This window comes from Somniosus microcephalus, chromosome 12 (genome assembly GCF_052327205.1).
Source record: "Somniosus microcephalus isolate GS21.2 chromosome 12, FLI_Smic_1.0, whole genome shotgun sequence".
Lineage (NCBI taxonomy): Eukaryota > Metazoa > Chordata > Chondrichthyes > Squaliformes > Somniosidae > Somniosus > Somniosus microcephalus.
Genome location: NC_140998.1, coordinates 220271172 through 220295274, shown reverse-complemented (window position 1 = coordinate 220295274; position 24103 = coordinate 220271172). Strand labels below are relative to the sequence as shown.

Genomic DNA, 24103 nt, shown 5'->3' with positions numbered 1-24103 from the left:
CTCTGTAACCTCCTCCAGCCTCCTACACCCCTCCCTATCTCTGTAACCTCCTCCAGCCTCCAATACCCCTCCGTATCTCTGTAACCTCCTCCAGCCCCTACAACCCTCCCTATCTCTAAACTCCTCCAGCCCCTACAGCCCTCCCTATCTCTGTAACCTCCTACAGCCCTCCCTATCTCTGTAACCTCCTCCAGCCCCTACAACCCTCCCCATCTCTGTAACCTCCTCCAGCCTCCTACACCCCTCCCTATCTCTGTAACCTCCTCCAGCCTCCTATACCCCTCCGTATCTCTGTAACCTCCTCCAGCCCCTACAACCCTCCCTATCTCTGTAACCTCCTCCAGCCCCAACAACCCTCCCTATCTCTGTAACCTCCTCCAGCCCCTACAACCCTCCCTATCTCTGTAACCTCCTCCAGCCCGTACAACCCTCCCTATCTCTGTAACCTCCTCCAGCCCCTACAGCCCTCCCTATCTCTGTAACCTCCTCCAGCCTCCTACACCCCTCCCTATCTCTGTAACCTCCTCCAGCCCCTACAACCCTCCCTATCTCTGTAACCTCCTGCAGCCCCTACAACCCTCCCTATCTCTGTAACCTCCTCCAGCCCCAACAACCCTCCCTATCTCTGTAACCTCCTACAGCCCTCCCTATCTCTGTAACCTCCTCCAGCCCCTACAACCCTCCCCATCTCTGTAACCTCCTCCAGCCTCCAACACCCCTCCCTATCTCTGTAACCTCCTCCAGCCTCCTATACCCCTCCGTATCTCTGTAACCTCCTCCAGCCCCTACAACCCTCCCTATCTCTGTAACCTCCTCCAGCCCCTACAACCCTCCCCATCTCTGTAACCTCCTCCAGCCCCGACAACCCTCCCTATCTCTGTAACCTCCTCCAGCCCCCTACAACCCTCTCTATCTCTGTAAGCTCCTCCAGCTCCTACAACCCTCGCTATCTCTGTAACCTCCGCCAGCCCCTACAACCCTCCCTATCTCTGTAACCTCCTCCAGCCCCTACAACCCTCCCTATCTCTGTAACCTCCTCCAGCCCCCTACACCCCTCCCTATCTCTAACCTCCTCCAGCCCCTACAACCCTCCCTATCTCTGTAACCTGCTCCAGCCACTACAACCCTCCCTATCTCTGTAACCTCCTCCAGCCCCTACAACCCTCCCTATCTCTGTAACCTCCTCCAGCCCCCAACAACCCTCGCGATCTCTGTAACCGCCTCCAGCCCTACAACCCTCCCTATCTCTGTAACCTCCTCCAGCCCCTACAACCCTCCCTATCTCTGTAACCTCCTCCAGCCCCTACAACCCTCCCAGATCTCTGCGCTCCTCCAATTCTGGCCTCTTGCGCATCCCCTGATTTCATCGCTCCACCATTGGCGGCCATGCCTTCAGCCGCCTGGGCCCCGAGCTCTGGAATTCCCTCCCTAACCCTCTCCGCCTCTCTCTCCTCCTTTAAGACGCTCCTTAAAACCCACCTCTTTGACCCCACCTGCCCCAATCAACATTCCTTTGAAGCTGTGTGGCCGCTCCGCTGTCTTGTCGGTCCCGCGCAGCCTGGGGCCGACTTTTCCAATGTCGTTTCGCGCATGCACAAAACCTAATGGGCTGCGCAGCCAAAAATAAATTAGGGGGTACATTGGTCCGACTATCTCAAGGGTCAGCTGTGGCTCAGTGTAGCCCCCTCGCCTCTGAATCAGAAGGTTGTGCGTTCGTGTCCAGAGCACAAAAATCTAGATGGACACTCCAGTGCAGTACTGAGGGAACGCCGCACTGTCGGAGGGGCAGTACTGAGGGATTGCCGTACTGTCGGAGGGGCAGTACTGAGGGAGCGCCGCACTGTCGGTGGGGCAGTACTGAGGGAGCGCCGAACTGTCGGAGGGGCAGTACTGAGGGAGCGCCGCACTGTCGGAGGGGCAGTACTGAGGGAGCGCCGCATTGTCGGAGGGGCAGTAATGAGGGAGCGCCGCACTGTCGGAGGGGCAGTACTGAGGGAGCGCCGAACTGTCGGAGGGGCAGTACTGAGGGAGCGCCGAACTGTCGGAGGGGCAGTACTGAGGGAGCGCCGCACTGTCGGAGGGGCAGTACTGAGGGAGCGCCGCACTGTCGGAGGGGCAGTACTGAGGGAGCGCCGCACTGTCGGAGGGGCTGTAATGAGGGAGCGCCGCACTGTCGGAGGGGCTGTAATGAGGGAGCGCCGCACTGTCGGAGGGGCAGTACTGAGGGAGCGCCGCACTGTCGGAGGGACAGCACTGAGGGAGCGCCGCACTGTCGGGGGGCAGTACTGAGGGAGCGCCGCGCTGTCGGAGGGGCAGTACGGAGCGAGTGCCTCACTGTCGGAGGGGCAGTACTGAGGGAGCGCCGCACTGTCGGAGGGGCAGTACTGAGGGAGTGCCTGACTGTCGGAGGGGCAGTACTGAGGGAGCGCCGCACTGTCGGAGGGGCAGTACTGAGGGAGCGCCGCGCTGTCGGAGGGTCAGTACTGAGGGAGCGCCGCACTGTCGGAGGGGCAGTACTGAGGGAGCGCCGCACTGTCGGAGAGGCAGTACTGAGGGAGCGCCGCACTGTCGGAGGGGCAGTACTGAGGGAGCGCCGCACTGTCGGAGGGGCAGTACTGAGGGAGCGCCGCACTGTCGGAGGGTCAGTACTGAGGGAGTGCCGCACTGTCGGAGAGGCAGTACTGAGGGAGCTCCGCACTGTCGGAGGGGCAGTACTGAGGGAGCGCCGCACTGTCGGAGGGGCAGTACTGAGGGAGCGCCGCACTGTCGGAGGGGCACTACTGAGGGAGTGCCTCACTGTCGGAGGGGCAGTACTGAGAGAGCGCCGTACTGTCGGAGGGGCAGTACTGAGGGAGTGCCGCACTGTCGGAGGTGCGGTCTTTCGGATGAGACGTTAAACCGAGACCCTGCCTGCCCTCTCGGGTGGATGTAGAAGATCCCACGGCCACTATTTCGAAGATGATCAGGGGAGTTCTCCCTTGAGCCTGTTCCACCTTTCAGTGAGATCGGGGCTGATCTGTGATCTAACTCCATCCGCCCGCCTTTGCCCCGTATTCCTCAACACCTTTGGTTAACAGAAATCCATCAATCTCAGATTTAAATTAACTATTGACCCAGCATCGATTGTGGTTTGGGGAAGAGAGTTCCAAACTTCTACCACCCTTTGTGTGTCGAAGTGTTTCCTAATTTCACTCCTGAAAGGTCTGGCTCTAATTTTTAGACTGTCTGCTGTTTTTTTTGCCTTTATCTGGGAATTGATGAAGCTTTTAAAAGGGTTAGATGTGCAGGCTGTGGGGAAAGAGCAGGGGGGAGTGGGACTAATTGGAGAGCTCGTTCAAACAGCCGCCACAGGCTGGATGGGCCGAATGGCCTCCTGCGCTGTGTCATTCTGCGATTCTCTTAAGTTGTTGCTCACGGCAGCTTGAAATTGCGCGAAAAAACCACAAGAGTGAGCCTGCTGCAGCTGGTGGCTGCTGTCATCTTGTGATTCGCCACCTCTTAATTTCCATTTCTCTCCAGGGACGCCATGCTGCCTAATAAATAGGACGCTAATCATGTGTAGGGAAGGGCTGCGATTCACGGGGCGCGCTGCAGAGTAACTTGGATTGTAACCAGTCGATGTGTCCCTCAATGCACGTGGATGAAATGATGTGCTTCCCACAGAACCGTGTCCGCCAGGCGTTCACTGTGAGGCAGTAAGTTCCGCAACTGGTCGACTCTGCTGGCAAAAGCAAAACGGGCACCGAGGGTTCATTTCTAGAGGAATAGAATAGAAAGGCAGGAAAGGTATGTTAAACGTGAATAGCACCTCTGTTAGACCACACTTGGAGCACTGTGCACAGTTCTGGTCTCCATATACCTTGGTTAGACCACACTTGGAGCACTGTGCACAGTTCTGGTCTCCGTATACCTTGGTTAGACCACACTTGGAGCACCGTGCACAGTTCTGGTCTCCATATACCTTGGTTAGACCACACTTGGAGCACTGTGCACAGTTCCGGTCTCCGTATACCTTGGTTAGACCACACTTGGAGCACTGTGCACAGTTCTGGTCTCCATATACCTTGGTTAGACCACACTTGGAGCACTGTGCACAGTTCTGGTCTCCGTATACCTTGGTTAGACCACACTTGGAGCACTGTGCACAGTTCTGGTCTCCATATACCTTGGTTAGACCACACTTGCAGCACTGTGCACAGTTCCGGTCTCCGTATACCTTGGTTAGACCACACTTGGAGCACTGTGCACAGTTCTGGTCTCCATATACCTTGGTTAGACCATACTTGGAGCACTGTGCACAGTTCTGGTCTCCATATATCTTGGTTAGATCACACTTGGAGCACTGTGCACAGTTCTGGTCTCCATATCCCTTGGTTAGACCACACTTGGAGCACTGTGCACAGTTCTGGTCTCCATATACCTTGGTTAGACCACACTTGGAGCACTGTGCACAGTTCTGGTCTCCATATACCTTGGTTAGACCACACTTGGAGCACTGTGCAAAGTCCCGGTCTCCATATACCTTGGTTAGATCACACTTGGAGCACTGTGCACAGTTCTGGTCTCCATATACCTTGGTTAGACCACACTTGGAGCACTGTGCACAGTTCTGGTCTCCATATACCTTGGTTAGACCACACTTGGAGCACTGTGCACAGTTCTGGTCTCCATATACCTCGGTCAGACCACACTTGGAGCACTGTGCACAGTTCTGGTCTCCATATCCCTTGGTTAGACCACACTTGGAGCACCGTGCACAGTTCTGGTCTCCGTATACCTCGGTTAGACCACACTTGGAGCACTGTTCACAGTTCTGGTCTCCATATACCTCGGTCAGACCACACTTGGAGCACTGTGCACAGTTCGAGTCTCCATATACCTTGGTTAGACCACATTTGGAGCACTGTGCACAGTTCTGGTCTCCATATACCTTGGTTAGACCACACTTGGAGCACTGTGCACAGTTCTGGTCTCCATATACCTTGGTTAGACCACACTTGGAGCACTGTGCACAGTTCTGGTCTCCATATACATTGGTTAGACCACACTTGGAGCACTGTGCACAGTTCTGGTCTCCATATACCTTGGTTAGACCACACTTGGAGCACTGTGCACAGTTCTGGTCTCCATATACCTTGGTTAGACCACACTTGGAGCACTGTGCACAGTTCTGGTCTCCATATACCTTGGTTAGACCACACTTGGAGCACTGTGCACAGTTCTGGTCTCCATATACATTGGTTAGACCACACTTGGAGCACTGTGCACAGTTCTGGTCTCCATATACCTTGGTTAGACCACACTTGGAGCACTGTGCACAGTTCGAGTCTCCATATTATATAAAAAGGATATAGAGGCACTGGAGAAGGTGCAAAAACTATTTACTAGAATAATCCCAGAACAGAGGTTTATAACTATTTGTCAAGATTGAACAGGCTGGGGCTCTTTTCTCTGGAAAAGAGAAGGCTGAGGGGTGACCTGATCGAGGTCTTTAAGATTATGAAGGGGTTCGATAGGGTAGACGTAGAGAAGATGTTTCCACTTGTGGGGGAGACCAGAACTAGGGGCCATCAATATAAGAGAGTCACTGATAAATCCAATAGGGAATTCAGGAGAAACTTCTTTCCCCAGAGAGTGGGGAGAATGGGGAACTCGCTACCACAGGGAGTGGTCGAGGTGAAGAGCAGAGATACATTTAAGGGGAAGATGGATAAACACACGAGGGAGAAAGGAATAGAAGGATATGGTGATGGGGGGAGATGAAGAGGGGTGGGAGGAGGCTGGTGTTGATGGGGTGAGATGAAGAGGGGTGGGAGGAGGCTGGTGTTGATGGGGTGAGATGAAGAGGGGTGGGAGGAGGCTGGTGTTGATGGGGTGAGATGAAGAGGGGTGGGAGGAGGCTGGTGTTGATGGGGTGAGATGGAGGGGTGGGAGGAGGCTGGTGTTGATGGGGTGAGATGAGGGGTGGGCGGAGGCTGATGTTGATGGGGTGAGATGAAGAGGGGTGGGAGGAGGCTGGTGTTGATGGGGTGAGATGAAGAGGGGTGGGAGGAGGCTGGTGTTGATAGGGTGAGATGAAGAGGGGAGGGAGGAGGCTGGTGTTGATGGGGTGAGATGAAGAGGGGTGAGAGGAGGCTGGTGTTGATGGGGTGAGATGAAGAGGGGTGGGAGGAGGCTGGTGTTGATGGGGTGAGATGAAGAGGGGTGGGAGGAGGCTGGTGTTGATGGGGTGAGATGAAGAGGGGTGGGAGGAGGCTGGTGTTGATGGGGTGAGATGAAGAGGGGTGGGAGGAGGCTGGTGTTGATGGGGTGAGATGAAGAGGGGTGGGAGGAGGCTGGTGTTGATGGGGTGAGATGAAGAGGGGTGGGAGGAGGCTGGTGTTGATGGGGTGAGATGAAGAGGGGTGGGAGAGGGCTGGTGTTGATGGGGTGAGATGAAGAGGGGTGGGAGGAGGCTGGTGTTGATGGGGTGAGATGAAGAGGGGTGGGAGAGGGCTGGTGTTGATGGGGTGAGATGAAGAGGGGTGGGAGAGGGCTGGTGTGGAGCATAAACACTGGCACGGACCAGTGGGGCCTGTTTCTGGGCTGTACGTTCCGTGTAACAAACATGTGACATTTTCTCGCTGCCGGGGATTTCGTCCGCTCAGATCTCAGACGGGTGAAATTTCTGTCCTGTGTCCCCATTGATCTTTGTGGCGGGGGGAAACGGTCAGCCATTGGATTCCAGATCCCGTCCTGGCCGTTCAGGGGTGATGTCAGGAAACACATCTTCACACAAAGGGTGGTGGAAATCTGGTACTCTCTCCCCCGCCCCCAAAAGCTGTTGACGCTGGGGATCAATTGGAAATTTCAAGACTGAGATCGATAGATTTGCGTTGGTAAGGTTATCGAGGGATATGGAGCAAAGGCGGCTAGATGGAATTGAGGTACAGATCTATCGTGATCTGATAGAATATCGGAGCAGGGTCGAGGGGCTGAATGGGCCTCCTCCTGTTCCTGTGTAACAGACTCGAGGGGCTGAATGGGTCTCCTCCTGTTCCTGTGTAACAGACTCGAGGGGCTGAATGGGCCTCCTCCTGTTCCTGTGTAACAGATTCGCAGGGGCTGAATGGGCCTCCTCCTGTTCCTGTGTAACAGGCTCGAGGGGCTGAATGGGCCTCCTCCTGTTGCTGTGTAACAGACTCGAGGGGGCTGAATGGGCCTCCTCCTGTTGCTGTGTAACAGGCTCGAGGGGCTGAATGGGCCTCCTCCTGTTGCTGTGTAACAGGCTCGAGGGGCTGAATGGGCCTCCTCCTGTTCCTGTGTAACAGGCTCGAGGGGGCTGAATGGGCCTCCTCCTGTTGCTGTGTAACAGGCTCGAGGGGCTGAATGGGCCTCCTCCTGTTCCTGTGTAACAGGCTCGAGGGGCTGAATGGGCCTCCTCCTGTTCCTGTGTAACAGGCTCGAGGAGCTGAATGGGCCTCCTCCTGTTCCTGTGTAACAGGCTCGAGGGGGCTGAATGGGCCTCCTCCTGTTCCTGTGTAACAGGCTCGAGGGGCTGAATGGGCCTCCTCCTGTTCTTGTGTAACAGACTCGAGGGGCTGAATGGGCCTCCTCCTGTTCCTGTGTAACAGATTCGCAGGGGCTGAATGGGCCTCCTCCTGTTCCTGTGTAACTGGCTCGAGGGGCTGAATGGGCCTTCTCCTGTTCCTGTGTAACTGGCTCGAGGGGCTGAATGGGCCACCTCCTGTTCCTGTGTAACAGGCTCGAGGGGCTGAATGGGCCTCCTCCTGTTCCTGTGTAACTGGCTCGAGGGGCTGAATGGGCCTCCTCCTGTTCCTGTGTAACAGGCTCGAGGGGCTGAATGGGCCTCCTCCTGTTCCTGTGTAACAGATTCGCAGGGGCTGAATGGGCCTCCTCCTGTTCCTGTGTAACTGGCTCGAGGGGCTGAATGGGCCTCCTCCTGTTCCTGTGTAACTGGCTCGAGGGGCTGAATGGGCCACCTCCTGTTCCTGTGTAACAGGCTCGAGGGGCTGAATGGGCCTCCTCCTGTTCCTGTGTAACTGGCTCGAGGGGCTGAATGGGCCTCCTCCTGTTCCTGTGTAACAGGCTCGAGGGGCTGAATGGGCCTCCTCCTGTTCCTGTGTAACAGATTCGCAGGGGCTGAATGGGCCTCCTCCTGTTCCTGTGTAACTGGCTCGAGGGGCTGAATGGGCCTCCTCCTGTTCCTGTGTAACTGGCTCGAGGGGCTGAATGGGCCACCTCCTGTTCCTGTGTAACAGGCTCGAGGGGCTGAATGGGCCTCCTCCTGTTCCTGTGTAACTGGCTCGAGGGGCTGAATGGGCCTCCTCCTGTTCCTGTGTAACTGGCTCGAGGGGCTGAATGGGCCACCTCCTGTTCCTGTGTAACAGGCTCGAGGGGCTGAATGGGCCTCCTCCTGTTCCTGTGTAACAGATTCGCAGGGGCTGAATGGGCCTCCTCCTGTTCCTGTGTAACAGGCTCGAGGGGCTGAATGGGCCTCCTCCTGTTCCTGTGTAACTGGCTCGAGGGGCTGAATGGGCCTCCTCCTGTTCCTGTGTAACAGGCTCGAGGGGCTGAATGGGCCTCCTCCTGTTCCTGTGTAACAGATTCGCAGGGGCTGAATGGGCCTCCTCCTGTTCCTGTGTAACTGGCTCGAGGGGCTGAATGGGCCTCCTCCTGTTCCTGTGTAACTGGCTCGAGGGGCTGAATGGGCCACCTCCTGTTCCTGTGTAACAGATTCGCAGGGGCTGAATGGGCCTCCTCCTGTTCCTGTGTAACTGGCTCGAGGGGCTGAATGGGCCTCCTCCTGTTCCTGTGTAACTGGCTCGAGGGGCTGAATGGGCCACCTCCTGTTCCTGTGTTTCAGGCTCGAGGGGCTGAATGGGCCTCCTCCTGTTCCTGTGTAACTGGCTCGAGGGGCTGAATGGGCCTCCTCCTGTTCCTGTGTAACTGGCTCGAGGGGCTGAATGGGCCACCTCCTGTTCCTGTGTAACAGGCTCGAGGGGCTGAATGGGCCTCCTCCTGTTCCTGTGTAACTGGCTCGAGGGGCTGAATGGGCCTCCTCCTGTTCCTGTGTAACAGACTCGAGGGGCTGAATGGGCCTCCTCCTGTTCCTGTGTAACTGGCTCGAGGGGCTGAATGGGCCTCCTCCTGTTCCTGTGTAACAGGCTCGAGGGGCTGAATGGGCCTCCTCCTGTTCCTGTGTAACAGGCTCGAGGGGCTGAATGGGCCTCCTCCTGTTCCTGTGTAACAGGCTCGAGGGGCTGAATGGGCCTCCTCCTGTTCCTGTGTAACAGGCTCGAGGGGCTGAATGGGCCTCCTCCTGTTCCTGTGTAACAGGCTCGAGGGGCTGAATGGGCCTCCTCCTGTTCCTGTGTAACAGATTCGCAGGGGCTGAATGGGCCTCCTCCTGCTCCTGTGTAACAGATTCGCAGGGGCTGAATGGGCCTCCTCCTGTTCCTGTGTAACAGGCTCGAGGGGCTGAATGGGCCTCCTCCTGTTCTCTAGATTCCAGACTCGGACAGAGCACTTTGAGCGGTATAACACTGGGTGCATTGCTCGTGGTTACGGTTCCCAGGGGTTGCAATGGCTGGGCCAGTGTGTGAAGATGGATAAGGTGTGTGTCAGCAGATCCCACAGCCCTGGAGATCTGGGCAAAGCCTTCCGGCTAATTTAAGTCAGTTATCTGTGGAGAACACCACCACTGTCATTGCTTGTGGGCCGAGATAAGACTGCAGCGTTGATATTACTCTGGGAGTGACAGTTCTTGAACCAGTGTAATAATTCCATTTATATGGAAAGACTCGCATTTCTGCAGCGTGTTTCACCACCTCAGGACGGCCCTCAGTACTGCCCCTCCAACAGTGCGGCGCTCCCTCAGTACTGCCCCTCCGACAGTGCGGCGCTCCCTCAGTACTGCCCCTCCGACAGTGCGGCGCTCCCTCAGTGTCGCCCCTCCGACAGTGCGGCGCTCCCTCAGTACTGCCCCTCCGACAGTGCGGCGCTCCCTCAGTACTGCCCCCTCCGACAGTGCGGCGCTCCCTCAGTACTGCCCCTCCGACAGTGCGGCGCTCCCTCAGTACTGCCCCTCCGACAGTGCGGCGCTCCCTCAGTACTGCCCCTCCGACAGTGCGGCGCTCCCTCAGTACTGCCCCTCCGACAGTGCGGCGCTCCCTCAGTACTGCCCCCTCCGACAGTGCGGCGCTCCCTCAGTACTGCCCCTCCGACAGTGCGGCGCTCCCTCAGTACTGCCCCTCCGACGGTGCGGCACTCCCTCAGTACTGCCCCTCCGACGGTGCGGCGCTCCCTCAGTACTGCCCCTCCGACGGTGCGCCGCTCCCTCAGTACTGCCCCTCCGACGGTGCGGCGCTCCCTCAGTACTGCCCCTCCGACGGTGCGGCGCTCCCTCAGTACTGCCCCTCCGACGGTGCGGCGCTCCCTCAGTACTGCCCCTCCGACGGTGCGGCGCTCCCTCAGTACTGCCCCTCCGACGGTGCGGCGCTCCCTCAGTACTGCCCCTCCGACGGTGTGGCGCTCCCTCAGTACTGCCCCTCCGACGGTGCGGCGCTCCCTCAGTACTGCCCCTCCGACGGTGCGGCGCTCCCTCAGTACTGCCCCTCCGACGGTGCGGTGCTCCCTCAGTACTGCCCCTCCGACGGTGCGGCGCTCCCTCAGTACTGCCCCTCCGACAGTGCGGCGCTCCCTCAGTACTGCCCCTCCCACAGTGCGGCGCTCCCTCAGTACTGCCCCTCCCACAGTGCGGCACTCCCTCAGTACCGCCCCTCCGACAGTGCGGCGCTCCCTCAGTACTGCCCCTCCGACAGTGCGGCGCTCCCTCAGTACTGCCCCTCCGACAGTGCGGCGCTCCCTCAGTACTGCCCCTCCGACAGTGCGGTGCTCCCTCAGTACTGCCTTTCCGACAGTGCAGCGCTCCCTCAGTACTGTCCCTCCGACAGTGCGGCGCTCCCTCAGTACTGTCCCTCCGACAGCGCGGCGCTCCCTCAGTACTGCCCCTCCCACAGTGCGGCGCTCCCTCAGTACTGCCCCTCCGACAGTGCGCCACTCCCTCAGTACTGCCCTTCCGACAGTGCGGCGCTCCCTCAGTACTGCCCTTCCGACAGTGCGGCGCTCCCTCAGTACTGCCCCTCCGACAGTGCGGCGCTCCCTCAGTACTGCCCCTCCGACAGTGCGGCACTCCCTCAGTACTGCCCCTCCCACAGTGCGGCGCTCCCTCAGTACTGCCCCTCCGACAGTGCAGCGCTCCCTCAGTACTGCCCCTCCGACAGTGCAGCGCTCCCTCAGTACTGCCCCTCCGACAGTGCGGCGCTCCCTCAGTACTGCCCCTCCGACAGTGCGGCACTCCCTCAGTACTGCCCCTCCCACGATCTTCTGACTCAGAAGCGAGAGTGCTACCAATTGAGCCGCTGCTGACACGAGGAGTGGTTGAGGCGAAGAGCAGAGATGCTTTCAAAGGAAAACTAGAGGAGTACATGAGTGAAAAGGGGATAGAAAGATCTGCTGGAAGGCTGAGACGAAGCCAATGGAGTGGGAGGAGGCTCGTGTGGAGCATGAATACCAGCATAGAAACATAGAGGATAGGAGCAGGAGTAGGCCATTCGGCCCTTCGAGCCTGCTCCGCCATTCAATGAGATCATGGCTGATCATCCAAATTCAGTACCCGGTCCCTGCTTTCTCCCCATATCCCTTGATCCCTTTAGCCTCAAGAAATATATCCAACTCTTTCTTGAATATATTTAATGAACTGGCCTCCACCGCCCTCTGTGGCAGAGAATTCCACAGGTTCACCACTCTCTGGGTGAAGAAATTCCTCCTCATCTCTGTCCTAAATGGCTTACCCCTTATCCTTAGACTATGACCCCTGGTTCTGGACTCCCCGACCATCAGAAACATCCTTCCTGCATCTAGCCTGTCCAGACCTGACAGAATTTTATAGGTTTCGATGAGATCCCCTCTCATTCTTCTAAACTCCAGTGAGTATAAGCCCAATCGACACAATCTCTCCTCATACGTCATTCCTGCCATCCCAGGTATCAGCCTGGTGAATCTTCGCTGCACTCCCTCCATGGCAAGAACGTCCTTCCTCAGGTAAGGTGACCAAAACTGCACACAATATTCAAGGTGCGATCTCACTAAAGCCCGGTACAACTGTAGCAAGACATCCTTGTTCCTGTACTCAAACCCTCTCGCTACGAAGGCCAACATACCATTTGCCTTCTTAACCGCCTGCTGCACCTGCATGCTTACCTTCAGCGACTGGTGCACAAGGACACCCAGGTCTCTTTGCACTTCCCCTTATCCCAATCTATTGCCATTCAAATAATAATCTGCCTTCCTGTTTTTGCCACCAAAGTGGATAACCTCACATTTATCCACATTATAGTTCATTTGCCATGTTTCTGCCCAATCACCCAACCTGTCCAAATAGTACTGGAGTTTCATGACATCCTCCTCACAGCACACACGCCCACCCAGCTTTGTGTCGTCTGCAAATTTGGAGATATTACATCCAATTCCCTTGTCCAGATCATTAATATATATTGTGAACAGCTGGGGTCCTAGGACCGATCCTTGCGGTACCCCACTAGTCACTGCCTGCCACTTGGAAAACGACTAGTTGGGCCAAATGGCCTGTTTCTGTGCTGTAATTCTCCGCAACCTCTTGCCCCGTGCCAGGAAATCCCACCTCCCCTCCGTAAATTCCGAAAGTCCGTGGTTACCTAGGACGTATCACTCGAGGACCACAGCGTCAGCTGTGGCTCAGCGGGCAGCACACGCACCTCTGTTTCAGAAGGTTGTGGCTTCAAGGCCCACTCCAGAGAATTGAGCATAAAATCCAGGCTGCCAGTACCGAAGGAGCACTGTCAGAGGGGCAGTACTGAGGGAACGCTGCACTGTCGGAGGGTCAGTACTGAGGGAGCGCCGCACTGTCGGAGGGGCTGTACTGAGGGAGCGCCACACTGTCGGAGGGGCAGTACTGAGGGAGCGCCGCACTGTCGGAGGGGCAGTACTGAGGGAGCGCCGCACTGTCGGAGGGGCAGTACTGAGGGAGCGCGGCACTGTCGGAGGGGCAGTACTGAGGGGGTGCCGCACTGTCGGAGGGGCAGTACTGAGGGAGCGCCGCACTGTCGGAGGGGCAGTACTGAGGGAGAGCCGCACTGTCGGAGGGGCAGTACTGAGGGAGCGCCGCACTGTCGGAGGGGCAGTACTGAGGGAGCGCCGCACCGTCGGAGGGGCAATACTGAGGGAGCGCCGCACTGTCGGAGAGGCGGTACTGAGGGAGAGCCGCACTGTCGGAGGGGCAGTACTGAGGGAGCGCCGCACTGTCGGAGGGGCAGTACTGAGGGAGCGCTGCACTGTCGGAGGGGCAGTACTGAGGGAGCGCCGCACCGTCGGAGGGGCAATACTGAGGGAGCGCCGCACTGTCGGAGAGGCAGTACTGAGGGAGCGCCGCACTGTCGGAGGGGCAGTACTGAGGGAGCGCCGCACTGTCGGGGAGGCGGTACTGAGGGAGCGCCGCACTGTCGGAGGGGCAGTACTGAGGGAGCGCCGCACTGTCGGAGGGTCAGTACTGAAGGAGCGCCGCACTGTCGGAGGGGCAGTACTGAGGGAGCGCCGCACTGTCGGAGAGGCGGTACTGAGGGAGCGCCGCACTGTCGGAGGGGCCGTCTTTCAGATGAGACGTTAAACCGAGGGCCCGTCTGCTCTCGGGTGGATGTAAAAGGTCCCACGACCACTATTTCGAAGAAGAGCAGGGGGGAGCTCTCCCCAGTGTCCAAGGACCAATATTTATTCCTCAATCAATATAACAAAAACAGTTTACCTGGTGATTATCACATTGCTGTTTGTGGGAGCTTGCTGTGCGCAAATTGTCTGCTGCGTTTCCGACATTACAACAGTGACCACACTTCAAAAAAAGTCCTTCATTGGCTGTGAGGCGCTTTGGGACGTCCTGAGGTCGGGGAAAGGTGCGATAGTGATGCAAGTCTCGACCACTCCCTGTGGTAGCGAGTTCCCCATTCTCACCACTCTCTGGGGAAAGAAGTTTCTCCTGAATTCCCTATTGGATTTATCAGTGACTCTCTTATATTTTGATGGTCCCTAGTTCTGGTCTCCCCCACAAGTGGAAACATCTTCTCTACGTCTACCCTATCGAAACCCTTCATAATCTTAAAGACCTCGATCAGGTCACCCCTCAGCCTTCTCCTTTCTAGAGAATGGAGCCCCAGCCTGTTCAATCTTTCCTGACAGCTGCAACCTCTCCGCTTGTATTGTGTAACGGGGCAGGGTAGTGTTGGGCCTTATTCCACATCCCTAGATTGGCTGTGGTTATAAATAGCACAATTACACAGGAACAGGAGGAGTCCGCTCAGCCCCTCGAGCCTGTTACACAGGAACAGGAGGAGGCCCATTCAGCCCCTTGAGCCTGTCGCACAGGAACAGGAGGAGGCCATTCAGCCCCTCGAGCCCATTACACAGGAACAGGAGGGGGCCCATTCAGCCCCTCGAGCCTGTTACACAGGAACAGGAGGAGGCCCATTCAGCACCTCGAGCCTGTTACACAGGAACAGGAGGAGGCCCATTCAGCCCCTCGAGCCTGTTACACAGGAACAGGAGGAGGCCCATTCAGCCCCTCGAGCCTGTTACACAGGAACAGGAAGAGGCCCATTCAGCCCCTCGAACCTGTTACACAGGAACAGGAGGAGGCCCATTCAGCCCCTCGAGCCTGTTACACAGGAACAGGAGGAGGCCCATTCAGCCCCTCGAGCCTGTTACACGGGAACAGGAGGAGGCCCATTCAGCCCCTCGAGCCTGTTACACAGGAACAGGAGGAGGCCCATTCAGCCCCCTCGAGCCTGTTACATAGGAACAGGAGGAGGCCCATTCAGCCCCTCGAGCCTGTTACACGGGAACAGGAGGAGGCCCATTCAGCCCCTCGAGCCTGTTACACAGGAACAGGAGGAGGCCCATTCAGCCCCCTCGAGCCTGTTACACAGGAACAGGAGGAGGCCCATTCAGCCCCTCGAGCCTGTTCCGCCATTCAGTCAGATCGCGGCTGATCTGTATCTTAACTCCATCTACCCACCTTGGTTCCGTAACCTTTAATACCCTCACCCAACACAAATCTACCGCTCTCAAGTCTTGCAAGCTCCAATTGACCCCCAGCCTCAACAGCTTTTTGTGGGGAGAGCTTTCCAGATTACCACAGCCCTTTGTGTGAAGTGCGTCCTGACATCACCCCTGAACAGCCTAGTGTGCCTGCGTGTGTGTGTGGAAAACCCCGCTGCCTTGATTCTCGCAGACTGCCTGGGCCGCTGTCTGATTAATGGCTCTCCCGCTGCGACCGACCTCTGTCTGCCTGTTAATGGGTAGCTCGGAAACTGCCGTGTCCTTGAGAACTGCAGCCAGCGGGAGAGGGAGGCTCCTGGCTCCAACCGCTCTGGGTCGCGTCTCTGAGACGCACGCAAGTGTGCTTGGCGAGGGGGCCTGGAGAGTGAATGTCGGCCTTCATCTCAGGAGGGCTGGAAAGGATGCTTCAGTTGTGCAGAGCCCCGGTCAGACCCCGTCTGAAGTCACTGCGTTCAGTTCTGGGCCCTGCACCTCAGGAAGGACATATTGCCCTTGGCAGGGGAGCAGCACAGATTCGCAGGGGCTGAATGGGCCTCCTCCTGTTCCTGTGTAACAGGCTCGAGGGGCTGAATGGGCCTCCTCCTGTTCCAGTGCAACAGGCTCGAGGGGCTGAATGGCCTCCTCCTGTTCCTGTGTAACAGGCTCGAGGGGCTGAATGGGCCTCCTCCTGTTCCTGTGTAACAGGCTCGAGGGGCTGAATGGGCCTCCTCCTGTTCCTGTGTAACAGGCTCAAGGGGCTGAATGGGCCTCCTCCTGTTCCTGTGTAACAGGCTCGAGGGGCTGAATGGGCCTCCTCCTGTTCCTGTGTAACAGGCTCGAGGAGCTGAATGGCCCCCTCCTGTTCCTGTGTTAACAGGCTCGAGGGGCTGAATGGGCCTCCTCCTGTTCCTGTGTAACAGGCTCGAGGGGCTGAATGGCCTCCTCCTGTTCCTGTGTAACAGGCTCGAGGGGCTGAATGGGCCTCCTCCTGTTCCTGTGTAACAGGCTCGAGGGGCTGAATGGGCCTCCTCCTGTTCCTGTGTAACAGGCTTGAGGGGCTGAATGGGCTTCCTCCTGTTCCTATGTAACAGGCTCGAGGGACTGAATGGGCCTCCTCCTGTTCCCGTGTAACAGGCTCGAGGGGGCTGAATGGGCCTCCTCCTGTTCCTGTGTAACAGGCTCGAGGAGCTGAATGGGCCTCCTCTTGTTCCTGTGTAACAGGCTCGAGGGGCTGAATGGGCCTCCTCCTGTTCCTGTGTAACAGGCTCGAGGGGGCTGAATGGGCCACGTCCTGTTCCTGTGTAACAGGCTCGAGGAGGCTGAATGGGCCTCCTCCTGTTCCTCTGTAACAGGCTCGATGGGCTGGCACACAGGATTACATGTAATGTACAGTACAGAAACAGGCCATACTGCACAACAACAGCAACTTGCGTTTATATAGTGCACTTAACGTACCAAAGCGCTAAAGAGCGATACCCCGAGCCACATCAGGAGATATCAGGACAGGCGACCAAAAGCTGGGTCAAAGAGGTCGGTTTTAAGGAGTGTCTTAAAGGAGGAGAGAGAGGCGGAGAGGTTGAGGGAGGGAATTCCAGAGCTCGCGGCCCAGGCGGCTGAAGGCACGGCCGCCAATGGTGGAGCGATGGAAATCGGGGGGATGGGCAAGAGGCCAGAATTGGAGGAGCGCAGAGATCTGGGAAGGTTGTGGGGCTGGAGGAGGTTACAGAGATAGGAAGGGTTGTTGGGGGCTGGAGGAGGTTACAGAGATAGGGAGCGTTGTAGGCGGCTGGAGGTGGTTACAGAGATAGGGAGGGTTGTAGGGGCTGGAGGAGGTTACAGAGATAGGGAGGGTTGTAGGGGCTGGAGGAGGTTACAGAGATAGGGAGGGTTGTAGGGGCTGGAGGAGGTTACAGAGATAGGGAGGGTTGTAGGGGCTGGAGGAGGTTACAGAGATAGGGAGGGTTGTCGGTGGCTGGAGGAGGTTACAGAGATAGGGAGGGGTGTAGGGGCTGGAGGGATTTGAAAATATGCATGAGTATTTTTAATATTGAGGTGTTGCTGGACCGAGAGTCAATGTCGGCCAGTGAGCACAGACCTGTGCTGGTGCTTATGCTCCGCACCAGCCTCCTCCCACCCCTCTTCATCTCACCCCATCCACACCAGCCTCCTCCCACCCCTCTTCATCTCACCCCATCAACACCAGCCTCCTCCCACCCCTCTTCATCTCACCCCATCAACACCAGCCTCCTCCCACCCCCCTTCATCTCACCCCATCAACACCAGCCTCCTCCCACCCCTCTTCATCTCACCCCATCAACACCAGCCTCCTCCCACCCCTCTTCATCTCACCCCATCAACACCAGCCTCCTCCCACCCCTCTTCATCTCACCCCATCAACACCAGCCTCCTCCCACCCCTCTTCATCTCACCCCGTCAACACCAGCCTCCTCCCACCACTCTTCATCTCACCCCATCAACACCAGCCTCCTCCCACCCCTCTTCATCTCACCTCGTCAACACCAGCCTCCTCCCACCCCTCTTCATCTCACCCCATCAACACCAGCCTCCTCCCACCCCTCTTCATCTCACCCCATCAACACCAGCCTCCTCCCACCCCTCTTCATCTCACCCCATCAACACCAGCCTCCTCCCACCCCTCTTCATCTCACCCCATCAACACCAGCCACCTCCCACCCCTCTTCATCTCACCCCATCAACACCAGCCTCCTCCCACCCCTCTTCATCTCACCCCATCAACACCAGCCTCCTCCCACCCCTCTTCATCTCCCCCCATCAACACCAGCCTCCTCCCACCCCTCTTCATCTCACCCCATCCACACCAGCCTCCTCCCACCCCTCTTCATCTCGCCCCATCACCATATCCTTCTATTCCTTTCTCCCTCGTGTGTTTATCCAGCTTCCCCTTAAATGTATCTCTGCTCTTCGCCTCGCCCACTCCCTGTGGTAGCGAGTTCCCCATTCTCACCACTCTCTGGGGAAAGCCCGCAGGTACAGCGAGTAATTCGGAAGGCAAATTGAATGTTGGCCTTTATTTCAAAGGGGGTTGGAGTATAAAAGCAGGGAAGTCCTGCTACAACTGTGAGACCACACCTGGAGCACTTGCGTACAGTTTTGGCCTCCTTATTTAAGGAAGGAGATACTTGCATTGGCGGCAGTTCAGAGAAGTGTCACCAAGTTGATTCCGGAGATGAGGGGTTTGACTTATGAGGAAAGGTTGAGCAGGCTGGGCCTACACTCATTGGAGTTTAGAAGAATGAGAGGGGATCTTATTGAAACGTGTAAGATTCTGAGGGGGCTCGACAGGGTAGATGCAGAGAGGATGTTTCCCCTCGTGGGGGAATCTAGAACTAGGGGGCATAATTTCAGAATAAAGGGGCACCCATTTAAGACTGAGATGAGGAGGAATTTCTTCTCTGAGGGTTGTGAATCTGTGGAATCCTCTGCCCCAGAGAGCTGTGGAGGCTGGGTCATTGAATATATTCAAGGTGGTGATCGAGAGATTTTTGGACTCTCGGGGAATCGGCGGATATGGGGATCGGGCGGGAATGTGGAGTTGAGGTCGGAGATCAGCCGTGATCTGATTGAATGGCGGAGCAGGCTCGAGGGGCCGAATGGCTGACTCCTGCTCCTGTTTTTTACGTTCTTAAAAGAAGTTCCTCCTGAATACCAAATGATGGATCGCAGCAGCGACGGTTGCGGGAGAGGTGCTGGAGCTGTTTGTGAGGTTTGGAGTGGGCTTCTAATCTCTGTGTCTCTCTCTCTCTCTCTCGGCCCGATTCTAGAGTGAAGAGTTCATTGGCTTTGCATCCGATGACGAGAGCCTGACGAGCTCGCTGCGACTGGCCCTCCGCTCGCAGAAACGTAAGTTGTTTTTCACAAAATTTATTATACATTGTCGGGACGTTGATGCTCGGTTGCTTGTCTGCGATCCCTCGTTCACCCGGGCTGTGCTTGCGATTGTCAGCGGCTTTACTGAGTGTGCAGCTCGAGATGGGAGGAAAAGGCACCGCAGTGAATCGCATGTCAGCCATGGCTCGGGGCCGTACTGAGGGAGCGCCGCCATGGCTCGGGGCTGTACTAAGGGAGCGCCGCACTGTTAGGGGCAGTACTGAGGGAGCGCCGCACTGTCAGGAGCAGTACTGAGGGAGCGTCGCACTGTCAGGGGCAGTACTGAGGGAGCGCCGCACTGTCGGGGCAGTACTGAGGGAGCGCCGCACTGTCAGGGGCAGTACTGAGGGAGCGCCGCACTGTCGGAGGGGTAGCACTGAGGGAGCGCCGCGCTGTCAGGGGCCGCACTGAGGGAGCGCCGCACTGTCGGAGGGGCAGTACTGAGGGAGCGCCGCACTGTCGGAGGGGCAGTACTGAGGGAGCGCCGCACTGTCGGAGGGGCAGTACTGAGGGAGCGCCGCACTGTCGGAGCGGCAGTCGTGACAGATCGCTGTATAACACTGGGATACAGTACTGGTGGGTACAGGTCTGTCATTGTATAACACTGGGGTACAGTACTGGTGGGTACAGGTCTGCCACTGTATAACACTGGGGTACAGTACTGGTGGGCACAGGTCTGTCACTAACACTGGGATACAGTACTGGTAAGTACAGGTATGTCGCTGTATAACACTGGGGTACAGAACTGGTGGGTACAGGTCTGTCACTGTGTAACAGTGTAAGGTCCCGCATAAGAGATTAGCGTGTAAAGTTAAGGCTCATGGGGTTGGGGGCAAGGTATTGACTTGGATAGAGAACTGGTTGGCAGAAAGAAAGCAAAGTGTAGGAATAAACGGGACTTTTTACGAGTGGCAGGCAGTGACTGGTGGGGTACCGCAAGGATCGGTCCTTGGACCCCAGCTATTCACAATATATATTCATGATCTAGACAAGGGAACGAGATGTAATATCTCCAAGTTTGCAGACGACACAAAGCTGGGTGGGCGTGTGTGCTGTGAGGAGGATGCGGAGAAACTCCAGTATGATTTGGACAGGTTGGGTGATTGGGCAGAAGCTTGGCAGATGCAATATAATGTGGATAAATGCGAGGTTATCCACTTTGGTGTCAAAAACAGAAAGGCAGATTATTATCTGAATGACAATAGATTGGGAGAAGGGGAAGTGCAATGAGACCTGGGTGTCCTTGTGCACCAGTTGCTGAAGGTAAGCATGCTGGTGCAGCAGGCGGTTAAGAAGGCAAATGGTATGTTGGCCTTCGTAGCGAGAGGGTTCGAGTACAGGAACAAGGATGTCTTGCTGCAGTTGTACAGGGCCTTGGTGAGACCACACCTTGAGTATTGTGTGCAGTTTTGGTCGCCTTATCTGAGGAAGGATGTTCTTGCCATGGAAGGAGTTCAGCGAAGATTCACCAGACTGATACCTGGGATGGCAGGAATGACGTATGAGGAGAGATTGGGTCGAGTGGGCTTGTACTCGCTGGAGTTTAGAAGAATGAGAGGGGATCTCATTGAAACTTATAAAATTCTGACAGGACTGGACAGACTAGATGCAGGAAGGATGTTCCTGATGGCGGGGGAGTGAGTCCAGAACCAGGGGTCACAGTCTAAGGATAAGGGGTAAGACATTTAGGACAGAGATGAGGAGGAATTTCTTCACCCAGAGAGTGGTGAACCTGTGGAATTCTCTACCACAGAAGGCAGTAGAGGCCAATTCATTAAATATATTCAAGAAGGAGTTGGATATATTTCTTAAGGCTAAAGGGGTCAAGGGGTTTGGGGAGAAAGCAGGGACAGGGTACTGAATTTGGATGATCAGCCATGATCTCATTAAATGGCGGAACAGGCTCGAGGGGCCGAATGGCCTACTCCTGCTCCTACCTTCTATGAATCTATGAACACGGGTAGAGTACTGGTGGGTACAATCTGTCACTGTATAACACTGGGGTACAGGTCTGTCTGTATAACACTGGGGTACAGGTCTGTCACTGTATAACACTGGGGTACAGGTCTGTCACTGTATAACACTGGGGTACAGGTCTGTCTGTATAACACTGGGGTACAGGTCTGTCACTGTATAACACTGGGGTACAGGTCCGTCGCTGTATAACACTGGGGTACAGGTCTGTCACTGTATAACACTGGGGTACAGGTCTGTCGCTGTATAACACTGGGGTACAGGTCTGTCGCTGTATAACACTGGGGTACAGGTCTGTCACTGTATAACACTGGGGTACAGGTCTGTCACTGTATAACACTGGGGAACAGGTCTGTCACTATAACACTGGGGTACAGGTCTGTCACTGTATAACACTGGGGTACAGGTCTGTCACTGTATAACACTGGGGTACAGGTCTGTCACTGTATAACACTGGGGTACAGGTCTGTCACTGGATAACACTGGGGTACAGGTCTGTCACTGTATAACACTGGCGTACAGGTCTGTCACTATAACACTGGGGTACAGGCCTGTCACTGTATAACACTGGGGTACAGGTCTGTCACTGTATAACACTGGGGTACAGGTGTGTCGCTGTATAACACTGGGGTACAGGTCTGTCACTGTATAACACTGGGCTACAGGTCTGTCGCTGTGTAACACTGGGGTACAGGTCTGTCACTGTATAACACTGGGGTACAGGTCTGTCGCTGTATAACACTGGGGTACAGGTCTGTCGCTGTATAACACTGGGGTACAGGTCTGTCACTGTATAACACTGGGGTACAGGTCTGTCACTATAACACTGGGGTACAGGTCTGTCGCTGCGTAACACTGGGGTACAGGTCTGTCACTGTATAACACTGGGGTACAGGTCTGTCACTATAACACTGGGGTACAGGTCTGTCGCTGCGTAACACTGGGGTACAGGTCTGTCACTGTATAACACTGGGGTACAGGTCTGTCGCTGCGTAACACTGGGGTACAGGTCTGTCGCTGTATAACACTGGGGTACAGGTCTGTCGCTGTATAACACTGGGGTACAGGTCTGTCGCTGTATAACACTGGGGTACAGGTCTGTCGCTGTATAACACTGGGGTACAGGTCTATCTGTATAACACTGGGGCACAGGTCTGTCACTAACACTGGGGTACAGGTCTCTCGCTGTATAACACTGGGGTGCAGGTCTGTCTCTATAACACTGGGGTGCAGGCCTGTCGCTGTATAACACTGGGGTAGAGCCCTGTCGCTGTATAACACTGGGGTACAGGTGTGTCACTATAACACTGGGGTACAGGTCTGTCGCTGGATAACACTGGGGTACAGGTCTGTCACTGTATAACACTGGCGTACAGGTCTGTCACTATAACACTGGGGTACAGGCCTGTCACTGTATAACACTGGGGTACGGGCCTGTCACTGTATAACACTGGGGTACAGGTCTGTCACTGTATAACACTGGGGTACAGGTGTGTCGCTGTATAACACTGGGGTACAGGTCTGTCACTGTATAACACTGGGCTACAGGTCTGTCGCTGTGTAACACTGGGGTACACGTCTGTCACTGTATAACACTGGGGTACAGGTCTGTCGCTGTATAACACTGGGGTGCAGGTCTAACACTGGGGTGCAGGTCTGTCACTGTATAACACTGGGGTACAGGTCTGTCACTATAACACGGGTACAGGTCTGTCACTGTATAACACTGGGCTACAGGTCTGTCGCTGTGTAACACTGGGGTACAGGTCTGTCACTGTATAACACTGGGGTACAGGTCTGTCGCTGTATAATACTGGGGTACAGGTCTGTCGCTGAATAACACTGGGGTACAGGTCTGTCTCTGTATAACACTGGGGTACAGGTCTGTCTGTATAACACTGGGGTCCAGGTCTGTCGCTGTATAACACTGGGGTACAGGTCTGTCGCTGTATAACACTGGGGTACAGGTCTGTCACTGTATAACACTGGGGTACAGGTCTGTCACTATAACACTGGGGTACAGGTCTGTCACTGTATAACACTGGGGTACAGGTCTGTCGCTGCGTAACACTGGGGTACAGGTCTGTTGCTGTATAACACTGGGGTACAGGTCTGTCGCTGTATAACACTGGGGTACAGGTCTGTCGCTGTATAACACTGGGGTACAGGTCTGTCGCTGTATAACACTGGGGTACAGGTCTATCTGTATAACACTGGGGCACAGGTCTGTCACTAACACTGGGGTACAGGTCTCTCGCTGTATAACACTGGGGTGCAGGTCTGTCTCTGTATAACACTGGGGTGCAGGCCTGTCGCTGTATAACACTGGGGTAGAGCCCTGTCGCTGTATAACACTGGGGTACAGGTCTGTCACTATAACACTGGGGTACAGGTCTGTCGCTGGATAACACTGGGGTACAGGTCTGTCACTGTATAACACTGGCGTACAGGTCTGTCACTATAACACTGGGGTACAGGCCTGTCACTGTATAACACTGGGGTACGGGCCTGTCACTGTATAACACTGGGGTACAGGTCTGTCGCTGTATAACACTGGGGTACAGGTCTGTCGCTGTATAATACTGGGGTACAGGTCTGTCGCTGAATAACACTGGGGTACAGGTCTGTCTCTGTATAACACTGGGATACAGGTCTGTCTCTATAACACTGGGGTACAGGTCTGTCACTGTATAACACTGGGGTACAGGTCTGTCTCTGTATAACACTGGGGTACAGGTCTGTCGCTGTATAACACTGGGGTACAGGTCTGTCTCTGTATAACACTGGGGTACAGGTCTGTCTCTGTATAACACTGGGGTACAGGTGTGTCGCTGTATAACACTGGGGTACAGGTCTGTCGCTGTATAACACCGGGGTACAGGTCTGTCGCTGTATATCACTAGGGTACAGGTCTGTCGCTGTATATCACTGGGGTACAGGTCTGTCGCTGTATAACACTGGGGTATAGGTCTGTCGCTGTATAACACTGGGGTACAGGTCTGTCGCTGTATAACACTGGGGTACAGGTCTGTCTCTGTATAACACTGGGGTACAGGTGTGTCGCTGTATAACACTGGGGTACAGGTCTGTCGCT

General features: G+C 56.0%; 1 protein-coding gene across 1 annotated transcript in view; it reads left to right on the top strand.

Moving 5' to 3' along the window:
• Positions 1-24103, top strand: part of kmt2bb (lysine (K)-specific methyltransferase 2Bb) — a 186099-nt gene that overhangs the window by 14885 nt on the left and 147111 nt on the right. The window contains exon 2 of the mRNA XM_086002474.1: positions 18930-19008. Within this exon, the coding sequence (XP_085858600.1) occupies positions 18930-19008 (79 nt within the window). The remainder of the gene's footprint in view (positions 1-18929; positions 19009-24103) is intronic.